Source organism: Zootoca vivipara, chromosome 6 (genome assembly GCF_963506605.1).
Source record: "Zootoca vivipara chromosome 6, rZooViv1.1, whole genome shotgun sequence".
NCBI lineage: Eukaryota > Metazoa > Chordata > Lepidosauria > Squamata > Lacertidae > Zootoca > Zootoca vivipara.
The window spans coordinates 48,156,814-48,177,678 of NC_083281.1; the positions used below are offsets into that span (position 1 = coordinate 48,156,814).

General features: G+C 49.0%; 2 protein-coding genes across 3 annotated transcripts; one reads left to right on the plus strand and one right to left on the minus strand.

The window, feature by feature from the left end:
- Positions 1-1,766: 1,766 nt before the first annotated feature.
- On the plus strand, positions 1,767-14,607 carry MATCAP1 (microtubule associated tyrosine carboxypeptidase 1). Of its 2 annotated transcripts, none has more exons than XM_035120164.2 (7): positions 1,767-2,115; positions 7,533-8,179; positions 9,579-9,722; positions 10,175-10,307; positions 11,532-11,837; positions 12,330-12,427; positions 13,053-14,607. In XM_035120164.2, exons 2-7 carry the CDS (start codon positions 7,604-7,606, stop codon positions 13,215-13,217), a joined length of 1,422 nt encoding a protein of 473 aa, XP_034976055.1. In that variant the 5' UTR covers positions 1,767-2,115; positions 7,533-7,603; the 3' UTR covers positions 13,218-14,607. The 2 variants fall into 2 exon arrangements, with proteins under 2 accessions (XP_034976055.1, XP_034976056.1); XM_035120165.1 differs by lacking the exon at positions 1,767-2,115 and adding an exon at positions 2,495-2,574.
- Positions 14,608-15,441: 834 nt separating this feature from the next.
- Positions 15,442-20,297, minus strand: CIAO2B (cytosolic iron-sulfur assembly component 2B). Its single transcript, XM_060275934.1, has 5 exons — positions 20,029-20,297; positions 18,022-18,099; positions 17,063-17,188; positions 15,867-15,912; positions 15,442-15,662 (listed from the first exon to the last, which is right to left on the minus strand). Exons 1-5 carry the CDS (start codon positions 20,179-20,181, stop codon positions 15,565-15,567), a joined length of 501 nt encoding a protein of 166 aa, XP_060131917.1. The 5' UTR covers positions 20,182-20,297; the 3' UTR covers positions 15,442-15,564.
- Between the last annotated feature and the right edge of the window lie 568 nt (positions 20,298-20,865).

Here is a 20,865-nt window from a genome sequence, read left to right on the forward strand (position 1 = left end):
GAGGCTGCTGTTTCCTACGGGGATTTAAAATTTAAAGGACAACTGGCATTTTATCAGTAGCGCTTTCTTTCGTTGTATGGGGCCGTTTGTGCTTCTGTATCCTTGTAAACATGCACTTATCCACATGTGTTATATTCATGACACAAGGTTAATCATTCTATGGCTTGGATTGCTGTAAACAGTTTCAATGAGTGTGTGTGTGTACATGAGACAACGCAGTATAAAAATAATTTTATGAATGAATGAAAGAAGGAAGGAAGGAATGTAGTGTCCCTCTCTTTTTCTCTCCCTTTCAGCCCACAGGGTGCCTGGTAGACCCTGAGGGCAAGCAGCTCCTCCCAACACCCTCTCCTTCCCAGGTCCCCCCACAAGGGAAGGTAGCAGCGAACACCAAAGCCCCCCAGGGGAGCAGCTTCCACCAGGAGACCCCCCCCCCAGAGAATGAGCAGCTCACCCCAATAGAAAGGGCAGCCCCCAAATCTTCCTCAAACCAAGAGAAGGGAGCAGCCTGCTCCCACTCCCTCCAACCCACAATAGGGGGCAGCCCCCACTCTTTCTGCAGGAGAAGGGGCCACCCCATCCCACCCTTCCAAATCTTCCTTATCCCACCCCAGTCTGTCTGTGAGCACTTAGAAAAGGATGCTGTGATTACCAAGACCCAGCATGGGTTTCTCAAAGACAAGTCATGCCAGACAAATCTTGCTTCTTTTTCCGATGGAGTTACAAGCTTGGTGGATCAGGGGAATGCTGTGGACGTAGTGTATCTTGATTTCAGTCTATCTTAGTTCCTCACTGCATATTGAGGAGCATTCCTTCACATTAGCTGCCACCCACCTAAGCCCAAGTTGGCCACTTCACCTACTGCTTGTGAGAAGGAGGCTGATGCAACACTAGCAGCATACCAGCCTCACTCCTAAGTCCCCCAACTGTGCCTCTCTGCCAGTGGTTTGAGCTGCTGTGCCTGCAAGTCACACAACCTTCTCTACCCCTCCTCAGGTGGGGTGGAAGAGGGGGGCTTTCCACAGTCAGCCCCACTCCACTCAGCTCCGATACATGGAACTTGGGGGCAGGGGCATATTGAGCTTGGCCTCTGGCAGCAAACGCTTTGGGGGCTGGCCCTACAGGCAAGTCTGTTGTTTTACCCATAATATTTATTTATTTATTTATTTATTTATTTATTGACTTTCTATGCCACCCTTCCTCTGAGGATCTCAGGACAGTGTATAATATAAAAACACAAAAATACATAACATAAATATTGTACATAATAAAATGGCAAAAAATGTTAAAATTAGCTGTAAAAGCAAATTTTTAATAGAACACGCTGCCAAACATTTGTGATATGTTAAATTCCCAGTCAGCTGGGACAGCCCCTGGTTTGCACCTGGGGTCAGGGCTTTGCAGGGACTCATTCTGAAAGGGTGTGAGGGAATTGGTTCTTTCATGTTTAGATTTGCTGTTGAAATTGCACTTCAACTCAGACAGAAAAAAACAGCTTATGGCTGTGCTTTAGGGCAAAACCTGATCAAAAACCATGACAGTCTAAAATTAAGTGGTGGAATGACCTACAATGGCAGAAGTGAAAGCAGCTTGTTGTTGCTATTTATTGCTGCAGCTTAATGCTGCCGCTCCCCTCCCGCAGATCAGCTGGGAGCCGCTGAGCAGTGCCTGGGTCTAATCCCCGCCAGCCGACCCTTCCAGCCTTGGCAAGGAAGGCACCAGAGAGCGCAGGCGCACTGAGGCAATGCAGAAGAGATTTGGACCATTACCTGCCCTGTCCCAGGCAGACAGAAGAAGAAAGCCTTTGTGCCCTCGGCACCCGCTTGAAGAGAGCCGAGTTGATTAAGTGCCCGCGTTTCAGTGGGTCACAATGGATTAAACGGCCTATTTATCTATTCATTTAAAATGTTTAAAGTTGGCGCATCACCCCTGAAGAACACAATTTATTTTTTAAAAAATACCCAGCCATGAAACGCTCCCCAAAAGAAAAGGAGAAGCGAAACGAGGCATTGGAGTGGGAGGAAGAGGGACGGGGACCCGGGACCCCCACCCCCACTCCACCCCACTCCACGGGCCGGCAGCTGCTGGGAGACAAAGGCGCACCGATGCCTTCAGGTGATGCGCGCAATGGGGGGATTGGAGAGGCGGCCCTCCTTTCGGGTCCTGGGGAGGGGGCAGAGCGCGCTTACCCGCCCCTCGCGACACGCCCAAGGCTTTCCCCCAAGCGGCCCTCCAAGGGCTTCCCGCCGCCTCGAGGGGAAGGGAGAGGGCAGCGCCTGCAGCCCCAGCCCGGTTCGGATTCCGAAGGGCAGCGGAGTCATCCTGGTCCGGAACGGGAGCCGCCCTGGCACCGCCGCTTGTGTTTCGGGGGTCGCTGGAGCCCGCCTGCCCGGGGAGGGGTCTAGCTGCGCGGGCGCGCCACCCTCCGCAGCACCACTGAGCATGCTCGCAGCCCTTGTCTGTCGGTCTGTCTCTCCCCACCCCCGTCGCCGCCCGCCCCGCAGACCCTCCCACGCTTCCTCCGCCGCACCGACCAAGCGAGGGCCGAGGAGGAGGAGGAGGGAGCGCAGCCGGGTAGGTACCGGGGCGGCTGCGGTGGGGTGGAGGAGGGGAACCCCCGGCGGGCGGGATCTCGGGCGGTGGGGGGGGGTTCCCAAGAACAAAAGGCGGTTCTGGGGCTCGCTTTCCTTGGACAGCTGTGGGCCCACAAAGGGATCCCCTGCAAAGAAGTCTCGGGGAGCCTCAGAGGGGCGAACACTCCGATGATCCTAACAACAGCCCTGCAAGGAGGGTCGGGCGCAGACAGAGCAGCTGGCCCAAGTCCACCTATCGACCCACGTGCCTATTGCTGAGCAAGGCGTCTGAACCCGGTTCCCCCCCCCCCCGGCCCCCGTCTGACTCTCGGGGCCTTGTTGAAATCCTGATCTTGAGGATCTCCGTTGCCCAGAGGCAGCTTCAGCTCCGGGGTCTCGCGCAGGGCTTTTGTTTCTGCGCGAGGTCTTCCGGCAGGTGCTGCTATCCAGCTGTGGAGAATGTGTAGGAAACCCAACCTCCAGGATCTATTGTGTGATGGGGAGAGAGCGTGAAATCTCGTGGTCCCTGCCTGGTTGAACGGGAGGCTGACGGTGCTTTCAGGGGTCCCTCTGGCATGGAAACCTAACAGTAGCTTCAAGGACCCTTGGTTTACATGCTCTTTCCCACCCGGCACAGAGAATAAGGTCTGGCCTCCCCAAAATCATAGACTAAGTCATGACCACCTTCCTGTCTCCTTGGAGCTGTCCCAGCCCAAAGTGCTCCTTTTGGGGCACCCTCCAATCACCTGCTTCCCCCACTTGGAGATGAGGAGCCCTGGATTCATGTTGAGACGCAAGGACAAGCAATCATCAGCTTGCTTATTTGCTCTGCCATAAATAAGGGGAGCAGGTTTGGCAAGAACCACCTTTGGGTTATTCTGGGCAAACCTGTGGAGCCCCTGCAATTCCTGCGGTCTCCAGGCCATTTGCAGAGCTGATGGGGGCTCAGCCTGGATGGGGCAGCTTCCCTTCCCTTGCTCCAGGGATGCTTCCTACATACAGATGCATTCCTAAGCTCCTTGTGCCCTTGGCAAGGAGCTGAATCAGCATCTCCCTGCTCCCTGCTCCCTTCAGTAATGATTTGTTGAGAGTCCCCATGAAATATATTGTGTGAAGGTAGACTCTGCCTTCAGTTGTGGAATTGCACAGATGGTGCAAGTTGTGTGAGTTTGCTGTGCTGTGCTGGGGTTTCCACTAGTCCTCCTGCCACCCCTTCCCTGCTTGCCTCCTGTCCATTATGATGACATAAGACTCTCCTCTCTGGATCAGGCCAAGGCCTGCCCCAGCCAGTATCCTGTCTCCCAGAGCAGCCAGCCAGCCAGCCAAGTCTACCTTTGGGAAGCTCAGGAGCAGCTAGCCCCTAAGATCTGAGGTATATTGCTTATGGACATGGAGGCTCCATCCTTAGCTGTCCTGTTGAATAGTGGCTACTAGACCTGCCCATTCTGCTCTTTGACCTCACCCCTTGTCAGCCAGCCCTTTAAAGGTCCCTCTGGCTAGCCAGGTACTCCTGGGAACCAGGACACAGAGATCCATTTTTGCTTTATGTGATGGGGATCCCTTAAATCAGTTCCCTGTTGCATGCAGAAATCCTTCTTCCTCTTCCTCTCTACTGTGGCCAAACATGCTGAGTGCCTGACTCAGTTTGGCAGATGCTCAGGGTGGATGGCGGCAGGCTCAGGGGCAGAGCACCCAGTTGCCTTTCAGAAGCACCCTCGAAGCATCTTCAGATGGGAAGTATTGGTGGATCCTGACAGCTAAGGGTTGTAGCCAGTGTTAGTTCTACTGTGAGTAAGCTTAGGGGGAGGAAGCCCAAAGCCAGGGGAGAAACCTAGAGCCCATTTTTAGTGCCAATAACCTGGCCATAGAACATGCAAAGTGTAGTCACTACAAGGGTGACTGAACACATACTGAGAGTCTCCTCCTGCTGCTCCTCCTCACTGAGTAGTGGCAGCCAAGCTCTGCACATCAGACCTGTGGTCCCTCTTCATGTTTTCAGATAATGGGAAGCCTGTGGGGGTGCTTACTGGGTCACCATCCAGAGCTGCCTCTTGCGAGGAGAACAGGCAAAAGGAGAGATGTTGCTGTTGTCAGCAGCAGCAGAAGCACCCTTCTGCCCTGCAGCTCGTGAAGTACGTGAGAGCAGACTTGCTGGCTCAGGTCGATGGTACACATTCTAGTCTGGCATCCTGCTTTTACAGTGGCCAACCAGATGCCGCAAAGGGTAGGATTTCAATGATTAAAATGATGGTGTTACCAAAGCTATTGTTCTTGTTCCAAATGCTCCCAATAATTGGCAAATATGAGATTTTTGAAAAATGGAGGAAAGCAACACAGAGATCTTGGACATGGAGGGATGGAACAATCGTTTTGGTTGGCACACTTATTTGGTTTATGATAAAGTGGCCGTAAATAAGGATTTCCCGAACCATATAATTAGAAAACCCTTATATAAAGTATGGGTAAATTACCGGTGACTACTGGAATGCGGGTGGCGCTATGGGTTAAACCGCTGAGCCTAGGGCTTGCCAATCAGAAGGTCGGCGGTTCGAATCCCCACGACGGGGTGAGCTCCCGTTGCTCAGTCCCAGCTCCTGCCAACTTAGCAGTTCGAAAGCACGTCAAAGTGCAAGTAGATAAATAGGTACTGCTACAGCGGGAAGGTAAACAGCGTTTCCGTGTGCTGCTCTGGTTCGCCAGAAGCGGCTTTGTCATGCTGGCCACATGACCTGGAAGCTGTATGCCAGCTCCCTCGGCCAATAACGCAAGATGAGCGCCACAACCCCAGAGTCGGTCACGACTGGACCTAATGGTCAGGGGTCCCTTTACCTTTACTGGAACCAAAGATACCCTGGTGGGTGTTCCCACCAGAGGTATTAGCAGTAAAAAAAATAAACATGGAAAAGAATTGGCCAACATATCAAGAATTATTAACAAAAGAACATGGTGTCTTAAAATCAAAACCATATGATGGGATTAAGGAATACTGCAATAGCTGGCTAGAATATCATCAAATAGACAATCTGTTTAACGAAGGCAAAAAAATAGATTTTGAACAGAAAACTTCTAAACTGCAAAGCAAATTACTGCAGTCAAATAAAAAGATAATATCAAAAATGTATAATTTTCTCCTTGAGTGAGAATTGAAAGAGGAAGTAATAAAAGAAACAACAATAAAGTGGTCACAAGAAAAATTATGGAGTGTTGACATAAATTTTACAGCTTGTTATGTGATAAGAGAAAATATAATGAAAATGTGTTATCGTTGCTACCTTACCCCAGTGAAATTGGCTAAGATTTATAAAAAATATTCAAATCTTTGTTAGAGATGTAAAGTAGAGTTGGGAACAATGTATCATATGTAGTGGGCGTGTAAGGTGACTAAACAGTTTTGGACTAAGTTACATGAAGAGCTGAAAAGAATATTTAAGAGCACAATTCTTAAAAATCCAGAAGCATATTTGATGGGTTTAATAACCAATGATATTCCCGAAGACAAAAAGAACATATTCCTCCAAGGGACAGCAGTGGTGAGACTACTAGTGGCAAAAAATTGGAAAACAGGAAAAATACCAGAAATATCAGAATGGAGAACCAAGTTTTGTGAATTTATGGCAATGGCAAAATTAATAGCTTCAATTAGAGGCAGCTCCAAGCAAAAAATTAAGAGAGAGTGGGAGTGTGTAGAGACATATATGGAAAAATATGGAAATGGAAATAAATTTTAATATAAACATAAAAGGAAATCTTCGCAAGCATATAAGATAATATTACAAAGGATAGAATCATTAAGTACAAACAACTGTTAACACAACAAAAACCAATAATATAAATACCAATAAGATCGCACATGGGTGAGGGGAAGGTGGTATCTGAAGAATTATTAAGAACCTTTAGGAACGTGATATAAAAGCCAAATGATATATGTAATTGGAAACATGTTGACTGATTGTGGCTGTAAGCTTTTTATTTTCAAATAAAAATGAATTTTTTTTTAAATGGGAAGAAATCCACAAGCAGGACCTGAGCACAATATCAGCACTCTCTCCTTCTGCAGTATTCAAAGGCATTACTGAGTTTGTCCATGGAGGCAGGGCAGGGCAGAGCCATTGTGGCTGGCAGCTGTTGGCAGCCTTCTCCATGAATTTGTCCAAACCTTTTTTTAAACCATTGAAGTTGGTGGCTGTTGCTGTGGAAGTGAGTTCCATCATGTAGCCGTGTCCTGCCTGAAGAAGTCCTTTCTTCTGGCTGCCTGGAATCTTCCAACATTCAGCTTCATTGGAAGCCCATGGGGTCTGGTCTTATGAGACAAGGAGGAAAGCTTTTCTCTGTCCACTCTCCATGCCTTTCCTCATTCTTGAAACTTTGACACTGTTGCCTCTTTTTCATCTTGTCTCTAAACTAAAAAGTGCCATATGTGGCAAACTTCCCTCACAGGGAGTCGCCCCATCCCATTATAATTTTGGATGCCCTTTTCAAATTCTACAATATTCTTTTTGAGGTTAGGTGGCCAGAACTTGGCACATTCTTCCATATGAAGTTGCAACATAGATTTGTATAATGGCATTACAATATTAGCAGCTTTATTTTCAATTCCTTTCCTAATGATCCCTAGCATGAAATTCGTGTTTTTCACAACTGCTGCACACTGGGTCAGCATGTTCACTGAGCCATCTGTTATGACCCCAAGGTCTCAGTTCTGGTAAGACACCACCAGTTCAGACCCCACTTGTGAAATTAACAGTCTTTTTGCCCCAACTTCCATCACTTTACACTTGCTTTCACTTGCAATTGCATTTGCTGTTTTACAGCCCGTTCATTCAGATTGCAGAGGTCCTTGTGGAGCTCTTCAAATTCTCATTTTGTTTTAACAACCCTGATCAAACTTAGCTACCCATGTTTTTTTGTGGGGAAGGGAATCTTAGCCTGAAGCCTGTGCCTCCTTTTCTTTGCTGCCAGGGCTTCCTCCGAGCAAAAAATCCTCCGAGCTGGCCTGATGACACCCCCTTGGAGGGCTGCCCCCAAACAAGATGGTTCTGGACTCAGGTCGCCAGTCCTTTCGGCGGCGGGAACAGCAGCCTGATGTCTTTGGTGCTGGCCTGCAACAGCGGAGAAGTGGGAAGAAGGAGGCCTCTCGTCCCTATGAGGGGCTGCGGGTGCCTCCCTTCTTCTCTCCTTCCCTTTCTCTGGATTCAGACTCCTCCAGCCCGGGCCAGCGGGCGCCCGCCAAGACCAAGTGCCTCCAGAACCCAGAGCCCCAAGTGCCGCCCCCCATGGGCCTCTGCCCTGCCTTCCAGAATCCCTGCAGCTGGATGCGCCGGAGCGAGAGCATCTGCGCAGTGAACCGGAGGGACCGCGCGCGGGGGCAGATCCGCAGTGCCACCTCCCTGCCTCACCTCTCCAAAGCCAAGGCGGACAGGTGCATCGGGGGCAAGAGGAAAAGTCCCTGCCTGCTGGTGGCCCTGCGGCCGGTGAACGTTGACAAAGAGAGGGAGAAGTTCTTTGGGGCCTGCTATGCCTACAACCCCCAGTTCGAATACGCAGAGCCTGTCCCTGAAGCCGTGTTGGAGAAATACAAAGAGGCCTCTGGGCAGTTTATTTCACAGGTAAGAAAAGTTTCCCCTGCTCCTTCTACTTTTGCTGTTTTCTTCCAAACGGCTGCTCCTCCCTCCACAACCCTTTCACTCTGCTCTGCCGCAAGGAGACTGAGCCAGCAAGTCTCTGCCTCCCAGAGGGAGGAAAGATGCTTTGGGTCTCAGCAGCAGGAGCGCAGCTGCACCCATCCTGGTATTATACTGTGTGCATCAGTAATCCTCACAATAACCCTGTAAGGAGCTGGGGGGCAAAATGTTTTGCAGAATCTAGAGGTTCACCTACTTTTCTAGATTCTAGTTTGGCAAGGGGGGGCCAAGGAGACTCATGCCACTGGAGGGAGAGAGCCTGCTCCGATCCTGGCACACATGAGCACATGCCCCACTCCCCCCAACATCCAGGCAGTGTTTTACTATGGGATGCCAGGACTCGGGGATCTAAGAGGGTGAAGTTTGAAACTTGGAAATCAGATGCTTCTTTCAGCAGCCCAGGTGCTAGGACCAGTGACAAGCAGCAGGGGTGAATGGGCTCTCCTACCTGTGCACATTGGGTTGGTCAGAATCATTGCCTCCATATTGCAGGCTGGAGGGCTGAGACTAAGGGAATGGTGGCAGTTTGAAGTGGGTCTTCTGCTCACAGCTGGTGCTACCCTGTTTTGAGCTGAGCAATCTTTCTACTTCTTCTTTTAGAACTTTTGAGTCCTCTTGTTAATTCTCACAACAGTCCTCTGAGGGAAGTTGTCCACAGCAGTCTTTCGCAGAGGGGAGCTGAAAGAGATTTGCCAGGCTAGAATGACCAGCTCCTTCAGTTGCCAGACTTTGAGGAATCACAGAGGCTTGCTGCCTCTGGTTAGCCAGGTCTGCCTGTTGTGGAGCAACATGGCCTCAGTTCTCTGTGTTGAGGGCTGGGCTGCTTAGGGCTTCCTAGCTGAGGCAGAGGAAGGGGTGATCTCATGATGGCAACCACCAGTCCTTCATGCTCTTCAGTTTGTCTATTTGGTCTACAGGTCATAAATATCCAAGATAGTCTCTGGTTATCCAGGGAAATGCATAATGGAGAAAAAGGCAAAACACATGCATACAGATTGTGCCTTTTAAAATAAGCTACAGGAACAATGGAATAACTAATGGACAGGCACCTATTATTCAACTTGCTTTAATTTTTAATTCCTACGAAGTTAAAAAGTAGAATGAATCCAGGTTGCCAGCATCTGAAGGACACCTTCAACTAGCTTGTGTTGGACCTCCATTAACATTATGCGTTAATCTTGACTATATCAGGTGTACTCTCTTCAGGTGTGGGTGGGGAGTTCTTTCTTTGTATCTGGTAGCCGAAAAACATTTTAAAAATGTTATTTTAAATGGAAAAAGCAGACAGTTGTGGGTTGAAATTCACTTGCTGTGTGTGTTTCAGGCTATTGGAATCATTGACGCTGTGCTGGAGAAATATAGCACCTATGAGAACTTTGAGGCATCCAACGGAGGGAAGTTGCTCAGCAAATGCCAGATCTGGTCCATTGTCAGGAAGTACATGCAGAAGGAAGGCTGCTCTGGAGAGGTGAGTCCAATGCTGGCCAAAGACCTTTTGCATGATCCCAGGGAGGCACCCTGACAGCCTTTTGCGCAGTGCCCTTGGAAACCCCCAAATCCTTCCTGCCCCAGGGGTTGCATCCAGCCGTGATGGTGAGGGTGGGAAGCCACATCTGGGACTAGCCCTGGAGACTGCATGGACTGACTGGAGTCCTGCCAGGAAGGGAAGGTGCATGGGAGCTCTGCGCTGCTCCTTGCCTGACCTACCTCCCAAGAGCTGTGCTGGGTTTCCTAAGCAAGCTCAGAATATTGGGGGATAAATGCTAGGATGGTCTTGGTTGTCACATGGATGGATGGGTGGCCTGTGGTTTCCCTCTCCTGTTTCAAAGCTTGTTCTGCATCCTGGGGCCTCTGATAGAAACTCCCTCACAGCTCAGTTCAGAGTGTAAATACAGGCCCTGCTCCCCAATCTTCTTTTAGGTGGTGGTTCAGCTGACCGAGGACCTGCTGTCTCAGGCAGTGATGATGGTGGAAAACAGCCGCCCAACTTTAGCCATCAACCTTTCTGGGGCTCGTCAGAACTGGCTGGAGGGCATGTTGCGCCATGAAATAGGTCAGGATCTGTGAAGAAGGAGCAAAGTTTTGGGACATTCCCCAACCCTCTGTGCTCTGGAAGGGTACAGAACACGGGGTGGGAGGAGAGTGGAGAATTGTCTGCCAGGAGTTGGAACATCAATTTTTCTTCCAAGGGAAGGATGTACCAGCTGGACTACCCAGCCCTGAACTCTGGCTGGTTTTGGGAGAGGCCTAATAATTCTGTTCAGTGCCAGAGAGACCTAGAACTCTGAAGAGCAGGAGCGTCTGGGTGCTGACTGGCAGGGGTCTAGTTGTCAAATGCTGTCTGGCCGTGAACATCAAGGGAAGGCTCATGTCTAATACAAGTTCCATTATGATTCCACTGCTATATCAGAACAGATTTCAGCTTCATCAGACTGAAAGAAGCTGCTTAATAATAAGTTGGGCTTTATCTAGTTTAATGAACTATCAGGGAGCGTGCTGAGGAGGAATGGTGGAAGCTACCACTTCCACCTGCTCCTGAATCTTCCCAGAAGCAGGAGGACAGATAGATTTGGAACAGTGGTTTGCAGAGGGGCATAGTTCAGAAGGCAGAAGCTGGGAAATACTGTATGGGGAACAGCCAGAAGAAGAAACACTGGAAGAGAGAGGGTTAACAGATTCACAGTTTCTGGACAGCATTCCTCCACCCAGCCCAAGGTCGAGAAGAGCTCAGAAAGTCTCAGAACAGAAAGCTCAGAGGGCACAAGCTCAGATTACAAGAGTAGGAGTGATGTAGATTAATAGGGATGGAGGGGGTGTGAGCCTTAATTAGGAGCACCGCCATTCTGGGTTGACGCTTTCTTTTGTCCTTCACTGTGTTTATTAAAGAAACTAACTGGTAAGAATTCATTTTGTTTGATCTGCTCATTTATGGCCACGGGGGAGGAAGCCGATTCCCTGAAGACTGACATATAACACATTTTTAAGTGATTAATTTCATGGTTTTCAACTTTCCCAATCTTTAAGGCTTTCTAATTTTTCGAGTTGTCATCCAATGCTGTAAAGACATCAGGAGATGGGCAGGGAGTGGTCCCACCCACCTGATAGATCCAGTTCCCTACCCCTGGACACGCAGCCTAAAACCCAGGACGTGAGTCCTCTTTTGCACTGTGATTCAGTGACCCAGTGAAGGACTGGGAAGTGGGGTGGGGGGCAAAGCTGAGACAAGCCATTTGTGAAGGAGGAGTCATGATGGGGAAATGCCTCTCCTCTGCCTTAGGCACCCACTACATCCGCGGAGTCAACAATGCCCACCAGCCGTGGCACAGCTCAGAAGGTCGCCAGCACTACGGCCTGAAGCCGGCGAATCCCACTGAGGAAGGCCTGGCCAGCCTGCACAGTGTCCTCTTCCGCAAGCAGCCCTTCCTGTGGAGGGCAGCACTTCTCTACTACACCGTCTACCAGGCCAGCCACATGTCCTTCTGCGAGCTCTTCCACGACCTGGAGCGCTACGTGCAGGACCCTGGGGTGCGCTGGGAATACTGTGTGCGGGCCAAGAGAGGCCAGACAGACACTTCCGAGCCAGGTAAGGGCCTTCGCATGGCGTGAGGATGCTCAATATTGGAGAGATGCAGCCAGCCCTCAGGGTTCTGGCGGTTGGCCACTTGAGCAGCATTTGCTAAAATTCCTCTGCGATTTAGGACCCCCTTGCTCAGTCCCCACCCTTCACCATCACAAGATGATGGCTGGCTGGGGGATGGTGTGTAGGTGACCTGCAAAGGACAGCTCTGCTCTTGGGCACCGATGTGCAGCAGGGCTGGTTTGGGGGCCTCTCCTGATTGATGGTGCCCTTCAGAATTAGATTCTGATATACTGCAGAACACTAAAAGAAAAGAAAACTCCAAAAGCACAAGGTGACTTCCTGCAAACCTCCATTCTTCCAGCCCTCAGGAAGTTCCCTGATTTTGGCAATACTGTATTTGAATTTCTTGCCAGTATTTGGACGTCACTTTGAAAGGAAAACCCTACCCAAAGTGTCCTGGTTATGCTGGATGTGTCAATGGTTTTTCTCTTTCAGGGTGCTTCAGTAAAGATCAAGTGTACCTGGATGGAATTCTCCGGATCCTGAGACATCGACAAACCATCAACTTCCAGCTGCTGGCTGCCCTGGGGAAGGTAACAGTTCTGCCTGCTCTGTGGTCTCCCCCCCCCATGTGTGTGTATTGTGGGGGGCAGGTACCTTCACCTCCTCCATCTCATAGCCAAGAGGGCTTTTTTTGGCTTCACTTCTGGTGTTTGATCCAGTTGGAGGCAGATGGCTAGAGCAGGAAGAGACCAAGAAAGGAGGGAGGTGAGCACAGTCCTCTAACAGTCCTCGGCTAAGAAAACCCATGTTTTCCATCCAAGTGAGGCCCTCCAATTCATCTTTATCTTCCTCCAAAGGGCATAGAATGTCTATTCTCTCCCAGCTCCCCCTTTACCATTGTAACAGTCCTGTCTCAAAATGGCTGTTTTTAACCCAAGAGGCACTAGGGAGTTCTGATTGTGAATCTCCCACAATGCATCTGGCTTGGCCCTCAGTAGGTGTCTCCACCAGACTGGCTCTCAGGTGAGGTAAATTTGGTCTGTTACACAAAGCTCTCTGGTCTTGCAGCAATGATGATGTTTTTTGTACCTCACCCATCTGACTGGGTTGTCCCAGCCACTCTGGGTGGCTTCCAGCAAGAAGATTGAAACCTCATCTTTGAATGAGTTGCTAACTTTCAGTTGATCTGTGTGTTTTTTTTTTAAAAAAAATCAGGTCTCCTATGAAGATGTGAGTAAACTTCAGAAATATGGGGTGCTGGAGAAGGCTCGAATCCCTCACTTCATGGAGGATCTAGAGAGGTACATGCAGCAGCTCAACCACATTGTCGCAACCAACTGTCTGAATGACGAGGAACTGGAACAGCTGCTGCCAGAATGAGCCGGCCTTTGAGGGGGAAGAGGGAGGGAGGGAGAGGGCTATGGCTCCTCCAGCCTTTGCTGCTGTCACCCAAGACAGGCTGTGCTGTAATCATGAATAGGCCCTTTGGGGGTCTTCAAAGAAGTTGTTGTGTCAGATTGTGGTCCTGCTGAAAACAGTTTACTGGCTTACAGCCTACTATTTATTCTTTATTTATTGGGGTCTCTGGTTGAATATTGGGTGAATGAAGACTGGAATGAGGCAGTCTTCCAGCTATTCAAGGAGAAACCTTTGCAGGTGGTCTGTTGAGTGTACCAATCTGGAGCCATTTAAAGTAATTTCAAAATGTCTCAAGATACATGGAATGTGGCATGTTCCCTCTTCTGCGGAGCAGGCTGGCAGTCATCACTTTTGACCCTGCTAAAACAAAAAAGGCAATTCTAAGGGAGGTTGACTGTCCTGTGTTTGCACAAGCCAGTGTGTTTGGTTCACCAATTCAACCATTTGACTGAGAAAGAGCAGGTGCAGAGGTCACCAGCTGCCGCAAGGACGTCTTCCAGGGTTTGGCTGCCAAGAATTAGATACAGAACCCATTTACGCAAAGTTAGAAAATGTCTTCAGGTGTGTTTCATATCCATCTCAGTCAGCTTGCAGCTTTTCAGCAAAACTTGCTTTGTTGCATCAGACAGAGATCTTTCTCTCTTGGCCAGCATCTTTTGCTTCCAACTAGGCAGGTGCCTTGGGAGCTCACAAGCCAGGCAATGAGCTGCACTCGACATCTCCTGAATTACTTTGAATGCAGCAGGACTCCACAGCCTTGAATGCAGGAAGCTGCTTTCTCTGAAAGACCTGCTGGTCCATGAGTAGAAACAAGTAGTTCCGTCTAGTCCTTTGACAAAAGTTTTTGTCCAGTGTAAGCAGTTGTCTGTAGTTGGCATGTGCAGTGTGATGGGTGCTTTGGGGTTGCTTCAGCTGTGTTTTTGACAACCAAACATGTTTGTGCCCAAGGATTTTGGGAGAGGTGCAGAGAGAGACCGGTGGCCACCTGAGACAGGAGGGAGGCAAGGAAGGGAGGTGTGGGGGGGCAGGTAACTTTAGCTTATAAAAGGAAGTGTTTGATAAGCAATGGCAGGTCCTTCGTAAATGGAGCCAAGGACCTTGGTAGTGTTTCTCAAGCAAATAAAATGGGAGAATCTGAGGAAGCAAAGGTGCACAGGGGCCACCTCTGGGGTCAAGACTGAAGCTGTTGCTTTAACAGTCTCTTCTGGCATTAAGTGAAATATAAATTCATTTTAAAACAACCCCTTCCATCCTGTGATGCTACCTGTGCTTCTACACTGTTTGTCAAAGCCATTTCCACTGCTGGGCTCCTTGGTGTAAAACAGATTTTGCTCCATTCAATAAAGACTCTCCTCTGCTTTTGTTGTGCTTAGCTGGGGAGGTTGGCAGAAATCTTCATGCACTGCCAAGCTCAAATCCTTGCTCAGACTGAAGTGGGAGGGTGACCTTTTTGCTCTCTGAATACTTTGGAAAGAAGTCACACATGCCCGCCCCCACCTTGACTAATGAGAAGGGGCATCTCCCACCGCACCCCACGCCATTCCCTTCACTAGTTTCTACTAGCCCTCCAGTAAGCAACCAACAGTCATGAACCTATGGATGATACAACCCACCCCTTTCAATGTAAAGGGCCTTGGGCAATCCTGACCCCTGGGATCAAATTCTTCCTACCCATGTAGACTTTACCCACCAGGCTGCCTCTGCAACTGCATCAATCTGAAGGCTAAACAGCAGCCATAGCCATCTCCATAAAATGTGGTAGGATGTGTCAATGCAGATTAAGGATGTCAAGATACTTGCTATCATGTGCCCTTTTTGCCAAGGCTCTGGAAAACACACCTATCCATCTATAGCTGCCTGTCCTCTTTCATAACTGACAAAATCTCATTCCAAGTGCCCTCCCATTTCCTGAAAGATGGAAGCACATTTATAAAATAGGATTTTACTTGGTTGCAGGATTTTTTTCCACCTTGTTTTCTAAGCCACCCCAAAACAGCAAGTTTTGTCCATGGGAATGTTTCTAAACCAGAAACATTCAGATCGTGATAAAATATTCAGCTTTTTAAGAGTGGTATTTTGAAGTCCACTCCTCAATTTATACTATGTAAACATGTTCCTCAGTTTTCATGATTTACTTCTCAGATTCACGTGTGTTTCTAATCCAATACTTTTAGACAAGCTTAAGTAGGGAAAAGGGTATTGTCTTTATTTAAAAACAAAACAACCAGTTATTTTATTCACATACAGGTACAAGCTTTTAAGAGCATCTTTTGCTTGTTCCTACCCCAACCCCACCCAGCATGCATTATCAGGGGCGCCCAGACAAACACTGATTCACCACTTCCAACAGATGGTTGTTTTCCAAGGCAGCCGCCACTCTCTCTTTGTCAGCCAGTTGCTTGTTTACTGTGAAAAAGAACCCCACAAGAGGAGTTAGTGAAGACATCCATCCATCGCCCTCTGCTGTATAGCTCAAGGGCTAGGACCCCACCCAAAAAATTCAAAGTGGTATTTGTACTTTTACCTTCCACCTTTCCCTTCAAAACAAATATAGAAGGGAATGTAAGTGACTTATTCTGAGGGGTATTTTGTGGTGAATTTTAAACCTACCTGCATGCTCTGAGGCATGTGTTCCAGGGGTTATGTGGACATCCACCTGTGAGGAGGAAAAGAAGAAGCATCATCATTTGTGTCACCAAATAATGTTCCCCCGGGTTGAACCGATTGGAGGAATAATAAAAATTATACCTCGCTAATCCAATTTTACCTTAATTTAATTTGGTCGCTTAGTTATACACCATCACCAGTCCCCTCACTTCCATTCTGTATCTGATTGGTGAGGATGTGCTATCACTTGGTAGTTTGTTTCTAATTCCAACCCAAGATCAAAAGCCTTGATCAAAAGCTTTGGAATGCCCCCCCCCCTGGATATGAAGAAGCCACTAGGAAGCAGGAGTGGGAGGGGCTGAAAGAAGGCATCTGATTAATGGAGGGGCTGGGTGGCAGCCAGGGACCCCTTTCCTTATTGCTTTGAAAAAACGGCACTTGGTTTCCAGAATGTCAAATTCCAAAAAAGCAGCATGGGCTGCATGGGATCCTGCAATTGGTAGCCTCAGGTGCTTTAATAGAAACAAACGGGAGAAGGAAAGCCCTCGTATCCCTTTGATGGCTAGCCTGCCAAGTGCCAAGATGAGCAAGAGCTTCTGCAACTGGGAGTCACTGGAAGCAAGTAAGGAGGAAATTCACGCTGCTTTCCAGGGTGCTGTAGCTGCTGCCTCTTGGAGCCAAGCAGTGGTCTCGCAAACAGGAGCTACTCCCCAAGGGCCAAGCCAGCTGTTTGTCTGGGCCCTTTTCTAGGCAGATCAAGTCTTCTGGCACCACTGGTTGTTTGAATTTATATCTCCCATCCCCTGCAACACCTTCACAGCATTCTAGAATGTCAAGTCAAAGCAGCACTTTGGGGTCCCCCTTGAAGGCTGCTGACCCAGGTCATTGTTTTGTCTCCCACATTTGTCTTGGTTTTCAATGCTTTGAGGAGCTACAGGAACTTGCAGCTGCCACCACACTTTTTCTATCCCCTGCTGAATTCAAATTTCTGCTCATGGCTGGTGGGAGACAAGGGGTGAGCACTGCAGGTTTGCCATGGGGAATGCAGACACTGTAAAAGCAGAACTACCAGTACAATTCTACTTCTAGCTGATCACACAAGAGCAATGCCTCAACAGCCCCAAAGGCTCCTCATGTCCACCATATGAAACAAAAACAGAATTTCTCCATTGCTCTTTTGGCCATTTGCATCTACTCACCTTAAACCTTTCTGGTAGGGATCTGATCAGCTTCACTTTGACTGAAAGGCCAATTAATGTTGCCATACTGCAGTGAGGAATGGTGGGGGTGAATTCCACTGAAACGGTGCTCTCAGCATCATTTACCTGTGAAAGACCCATCCCGACCCAACCACAATTTTTTTTAAAAAAGAGTCATAATTTAAACCAGATAAAATGCTGTTCTAATTGGAAAAAGAGCTAATTGGCTTGTCTCTTTGCATCTTACTAACTGCAGTTGTACTTTGAGAATTGGACTCCTCTCAGTCTGAAGATGATGCCCAGGAATTCACAAAGAAAACCAAGCAACCTAGGGACAAATAGAAGAGGACGCCTTCACCCCCAAATTGCTCCCCTTTATCACATACATAGCCCAACAAGACAACAAGAAGAACCCATCCACAGCATGTGAATCAATATGGCTAACTTGACCCAACAATCCTCCCCCAAGGGTGTTGTTGGCCAACTACAGACAGCCAACAACACCCTGGCCCCACCCCTCTCATTACCAAGGAAATGTAATGTGAAGAGAACCTACCTAGTTGACGCTGACACAAAACCCCACACTTACACTATATAAAAGAATATAGTGTGAGTGTGAGCCAAGGGCCACTGAGCTAACCAGGTGGTGGTGAGAAGATGGGAGGGGGCATCACTGTAGGGCATGATGGTAGCAGCTTGGATAAGTCACACAGGTGCAGTTATATAAAAAGTCATCTGGGGTGTGCAGTGAAATGGGGAATTTAAGAATCAGGCCAGGCAAAACCGGAAAGACACCTGTTCTTCCTTGAAGCTGCATCTCTCCTAAAGGATCTGTTTGTACCTGGTTTTCATGAATTTAGTGACATGGGCTACAGCCTGTTCAGCCGGCCTCTGGCTCAAAAAGAGGCCATTTTCCCTCTCCAGCTTAGAAAAGGTAGAGAAAAGCCGCCAACACTCACCTTGACTCGAACTTGTTCTACGACGTTTAGTTCTTCTAATGTTAAGGGATGCTCTGGGTCGTTGATAGAACGAATGAGATGTAGAAAGTCAAGGAAAAACACTCCACCAGCAAAGCACAGCCAGGCACAAAGCAACAGGCCCTGTGGGGATGCAATTCTTCATTTAAGATGGGAGCTTTCCAAATGTTCCCCAATGAAGACAAACTGCTCAAGCCTTCCCAACGGGAACCAATGCAGAAAACTGGTTGGCTAATACCTCTTTAGAGAGGCCAACTGCACACTAGTATTAGAAAACATCTTTTTAGTCCAGGGGTGGGGAGTCTATGGCCCTCCTTATGCTCTTGGATTCCCCACTCCCATCAGCCTGTGTGATAGGCACTATAGTCCAATATCTGGAGGACCAAAGACTCTCCATCTCTGCTTTATGCTAACCTCCCCTCTTTACTAAATGCCACTTTCTCTTTCTTCTGAGATGATCACACCCTGGTAGGAAATTTTGCATGAGAACCCTGAGTAACCTGCTGAATGCCAGCAAGGAACCACCAGCTTTCCAATACAACTTAAAAAATATATTATATGAGCTGCCAATCCTACAACTCTACATATATCTACCTATTGCGGGGCTTCCACGTCATGCAAGCTATCAATCCTACCCTGAAGAGCAGGAACTAGAGATGCTTGAGGAAATCAATCTCTTATTTCTAATACAACCTGATACAGACCTGCTCTGTGCCTAAAAAGTTTATTCTGTGAACCACCTTGAGACCCCGAGTATAGGGCGGTACAGTGGTAGCTCCGGTTACAAACGATCCATTCTGGAGGTCTGTCTGTAACCCGAAACAGTTCTTAACATGAGGCACGCTTTCGCTAATGGCGTCTCCCGCTGCTGCTGTGCCGCCAGCGTAAGACTTCCGCTCGCATCCCGGGGCCAAATTCACAACATCTGCTTCCGGGATAGCGGAGCTCATAACCTGAAGCATTCGTAAGGAGGGTGGTACGTAACACGAGGTTCCACTGTATATAAATTCAATAATAATAATAATAATAGCCTGCTGAATTGGGCTAATGACCCATCTAGTCCATTCTCAATCATTTTGGTTACCTTTTCCCAGACCATTTCCTCTACAATATCCTTTTGGAGGTCAGGCAACCAGAATGCCACAGTGTTCAAAGAGCAGTTGCATGGTATGATACCAGCAATTTTGATTTCAATTTCTTTCCAAACAATCACAATCTCTTTTTATTTTAACAATCTGAAAAAATTAATGTTACCGGCAAACCTTGCCTCCTTGCTGCTCATTCCTAATTCTAAATCATTTATAAGCAACTTAAAAGAGCACAATCCCAACACTGATCCTTGGAGGACTCCCATTTTCAACATCTCCCCATTTGGAGAACTGTCTGTTTATTCCTACTCTTTCATTCCTGCAGCTTAAACAAGAGTACCGTATCTCTCCTGTCATTCCTCGACTGCTAAGCTTACGCAGGAGTCATTGGTGAGGGGCTTCATCAAGAGCCTTTTTGAAAGTCCACGTGCTCCATGTCAGCCAGATCACCTCTATCTACAAGCTTGTTGACACCCTCAAATAAATCTAAATAGGTTCATGAGGTAGACTTGCCTCCTCCTGACAGATTGTAACTTACTCGGCTCGAAAAACGCATCGAGGTGTGTTAAGAAACTGTATATTGATGTGACTATTCAACCGACCTGCTTATTGAGTGAAGGCGTGAAAGTGACACAATCTGTCCACCCCAGATACAAACCCACCGCGCCTGCTGCCCCCACAGCCCCACCCTGGGCTCCCAGGGTGGCTCAGCCCCTCTCGTCCGGCTCTTCATCCGCCTTCCCGACCCCAACCCAGGCGCCGCTGCAAGCATGAGGCGTCACTTCCATGAGCCACTGGAGAAGCTCTAAGAACCAGGAGAAGCGCCGGCCGGGCCCGCCCCCTCCGCCCAGGGAGACTTTCCCCTTTAGCAGGCGAACCCCGGCTGGGCTCAGCTGAGGATATCGAAGATCTCCCGGTCGTCGATGGCGTCAGGCAGCTCGTCGTCCTCCTCGCGCGCCGTGACGGGCCGCTCGCCCTGGCGCCGGTAGATGAGCGGGTTCGCGTTTTCCAGGGCGCCGCCCGCCGACGAGGCAGACGGATCTTGGCCCACCATGGCGACGACTGCGGCAGCGGCAGCACTCAGCGGACTAGACCGGGCGCCGTTGCCAAGCGCATCCCCACACCGGAAAGACGCTAAGCGGAGGTGGCTCTGGCGTAACGCGCTTCCGGCATTTGGGTAACGAGCTCACTTGAGTCAGCTGCCTTAGCACAGTGGAGCTAAAAATGCAGAAGAGCCCATCTCGTTGCCTTTAGCGGGCGCTTCCGGGTTCGTTTTGTTTCTAATTTTGCTTCTATCCGCGGCAGAAGTGCGAGTTGCTGGGAGGAAACGCCTGAGTGTTCGTGCACAGACAGAAAGTAGCCTCTGAGCATATACAGACTGCTCTCCCCTTACCTTGGGCAACTGCCGCTTCTGCTTTCCTTGCGCGGTTTGAAGGGTCTCTGGGAGCCCATCCAGTCGCACCTGCCTGTTCAGTTCAGGATTTTGCGGCTTCAGCCTCCCTGGCAGGAAGGCCACCCAGCAGCCGAGGGTCCACTGTGAGAGTCGCAGGCTGAGGGTTACTAATGGAAAAAGTCATCGCGGAGCCCCAAAAGTCACCGGGAAGGGGAGGGGGCTGCGCTATGAAAGGGACATGAGTGGAGGCCGAGAGCCTCTTTTTCAGCCCATGGACTGCATTTCCCACCCCGTGGAAAAGCTACCTGCAGCAAGAAGGGGAAAAAACCTGTCGCTTTACCCTCA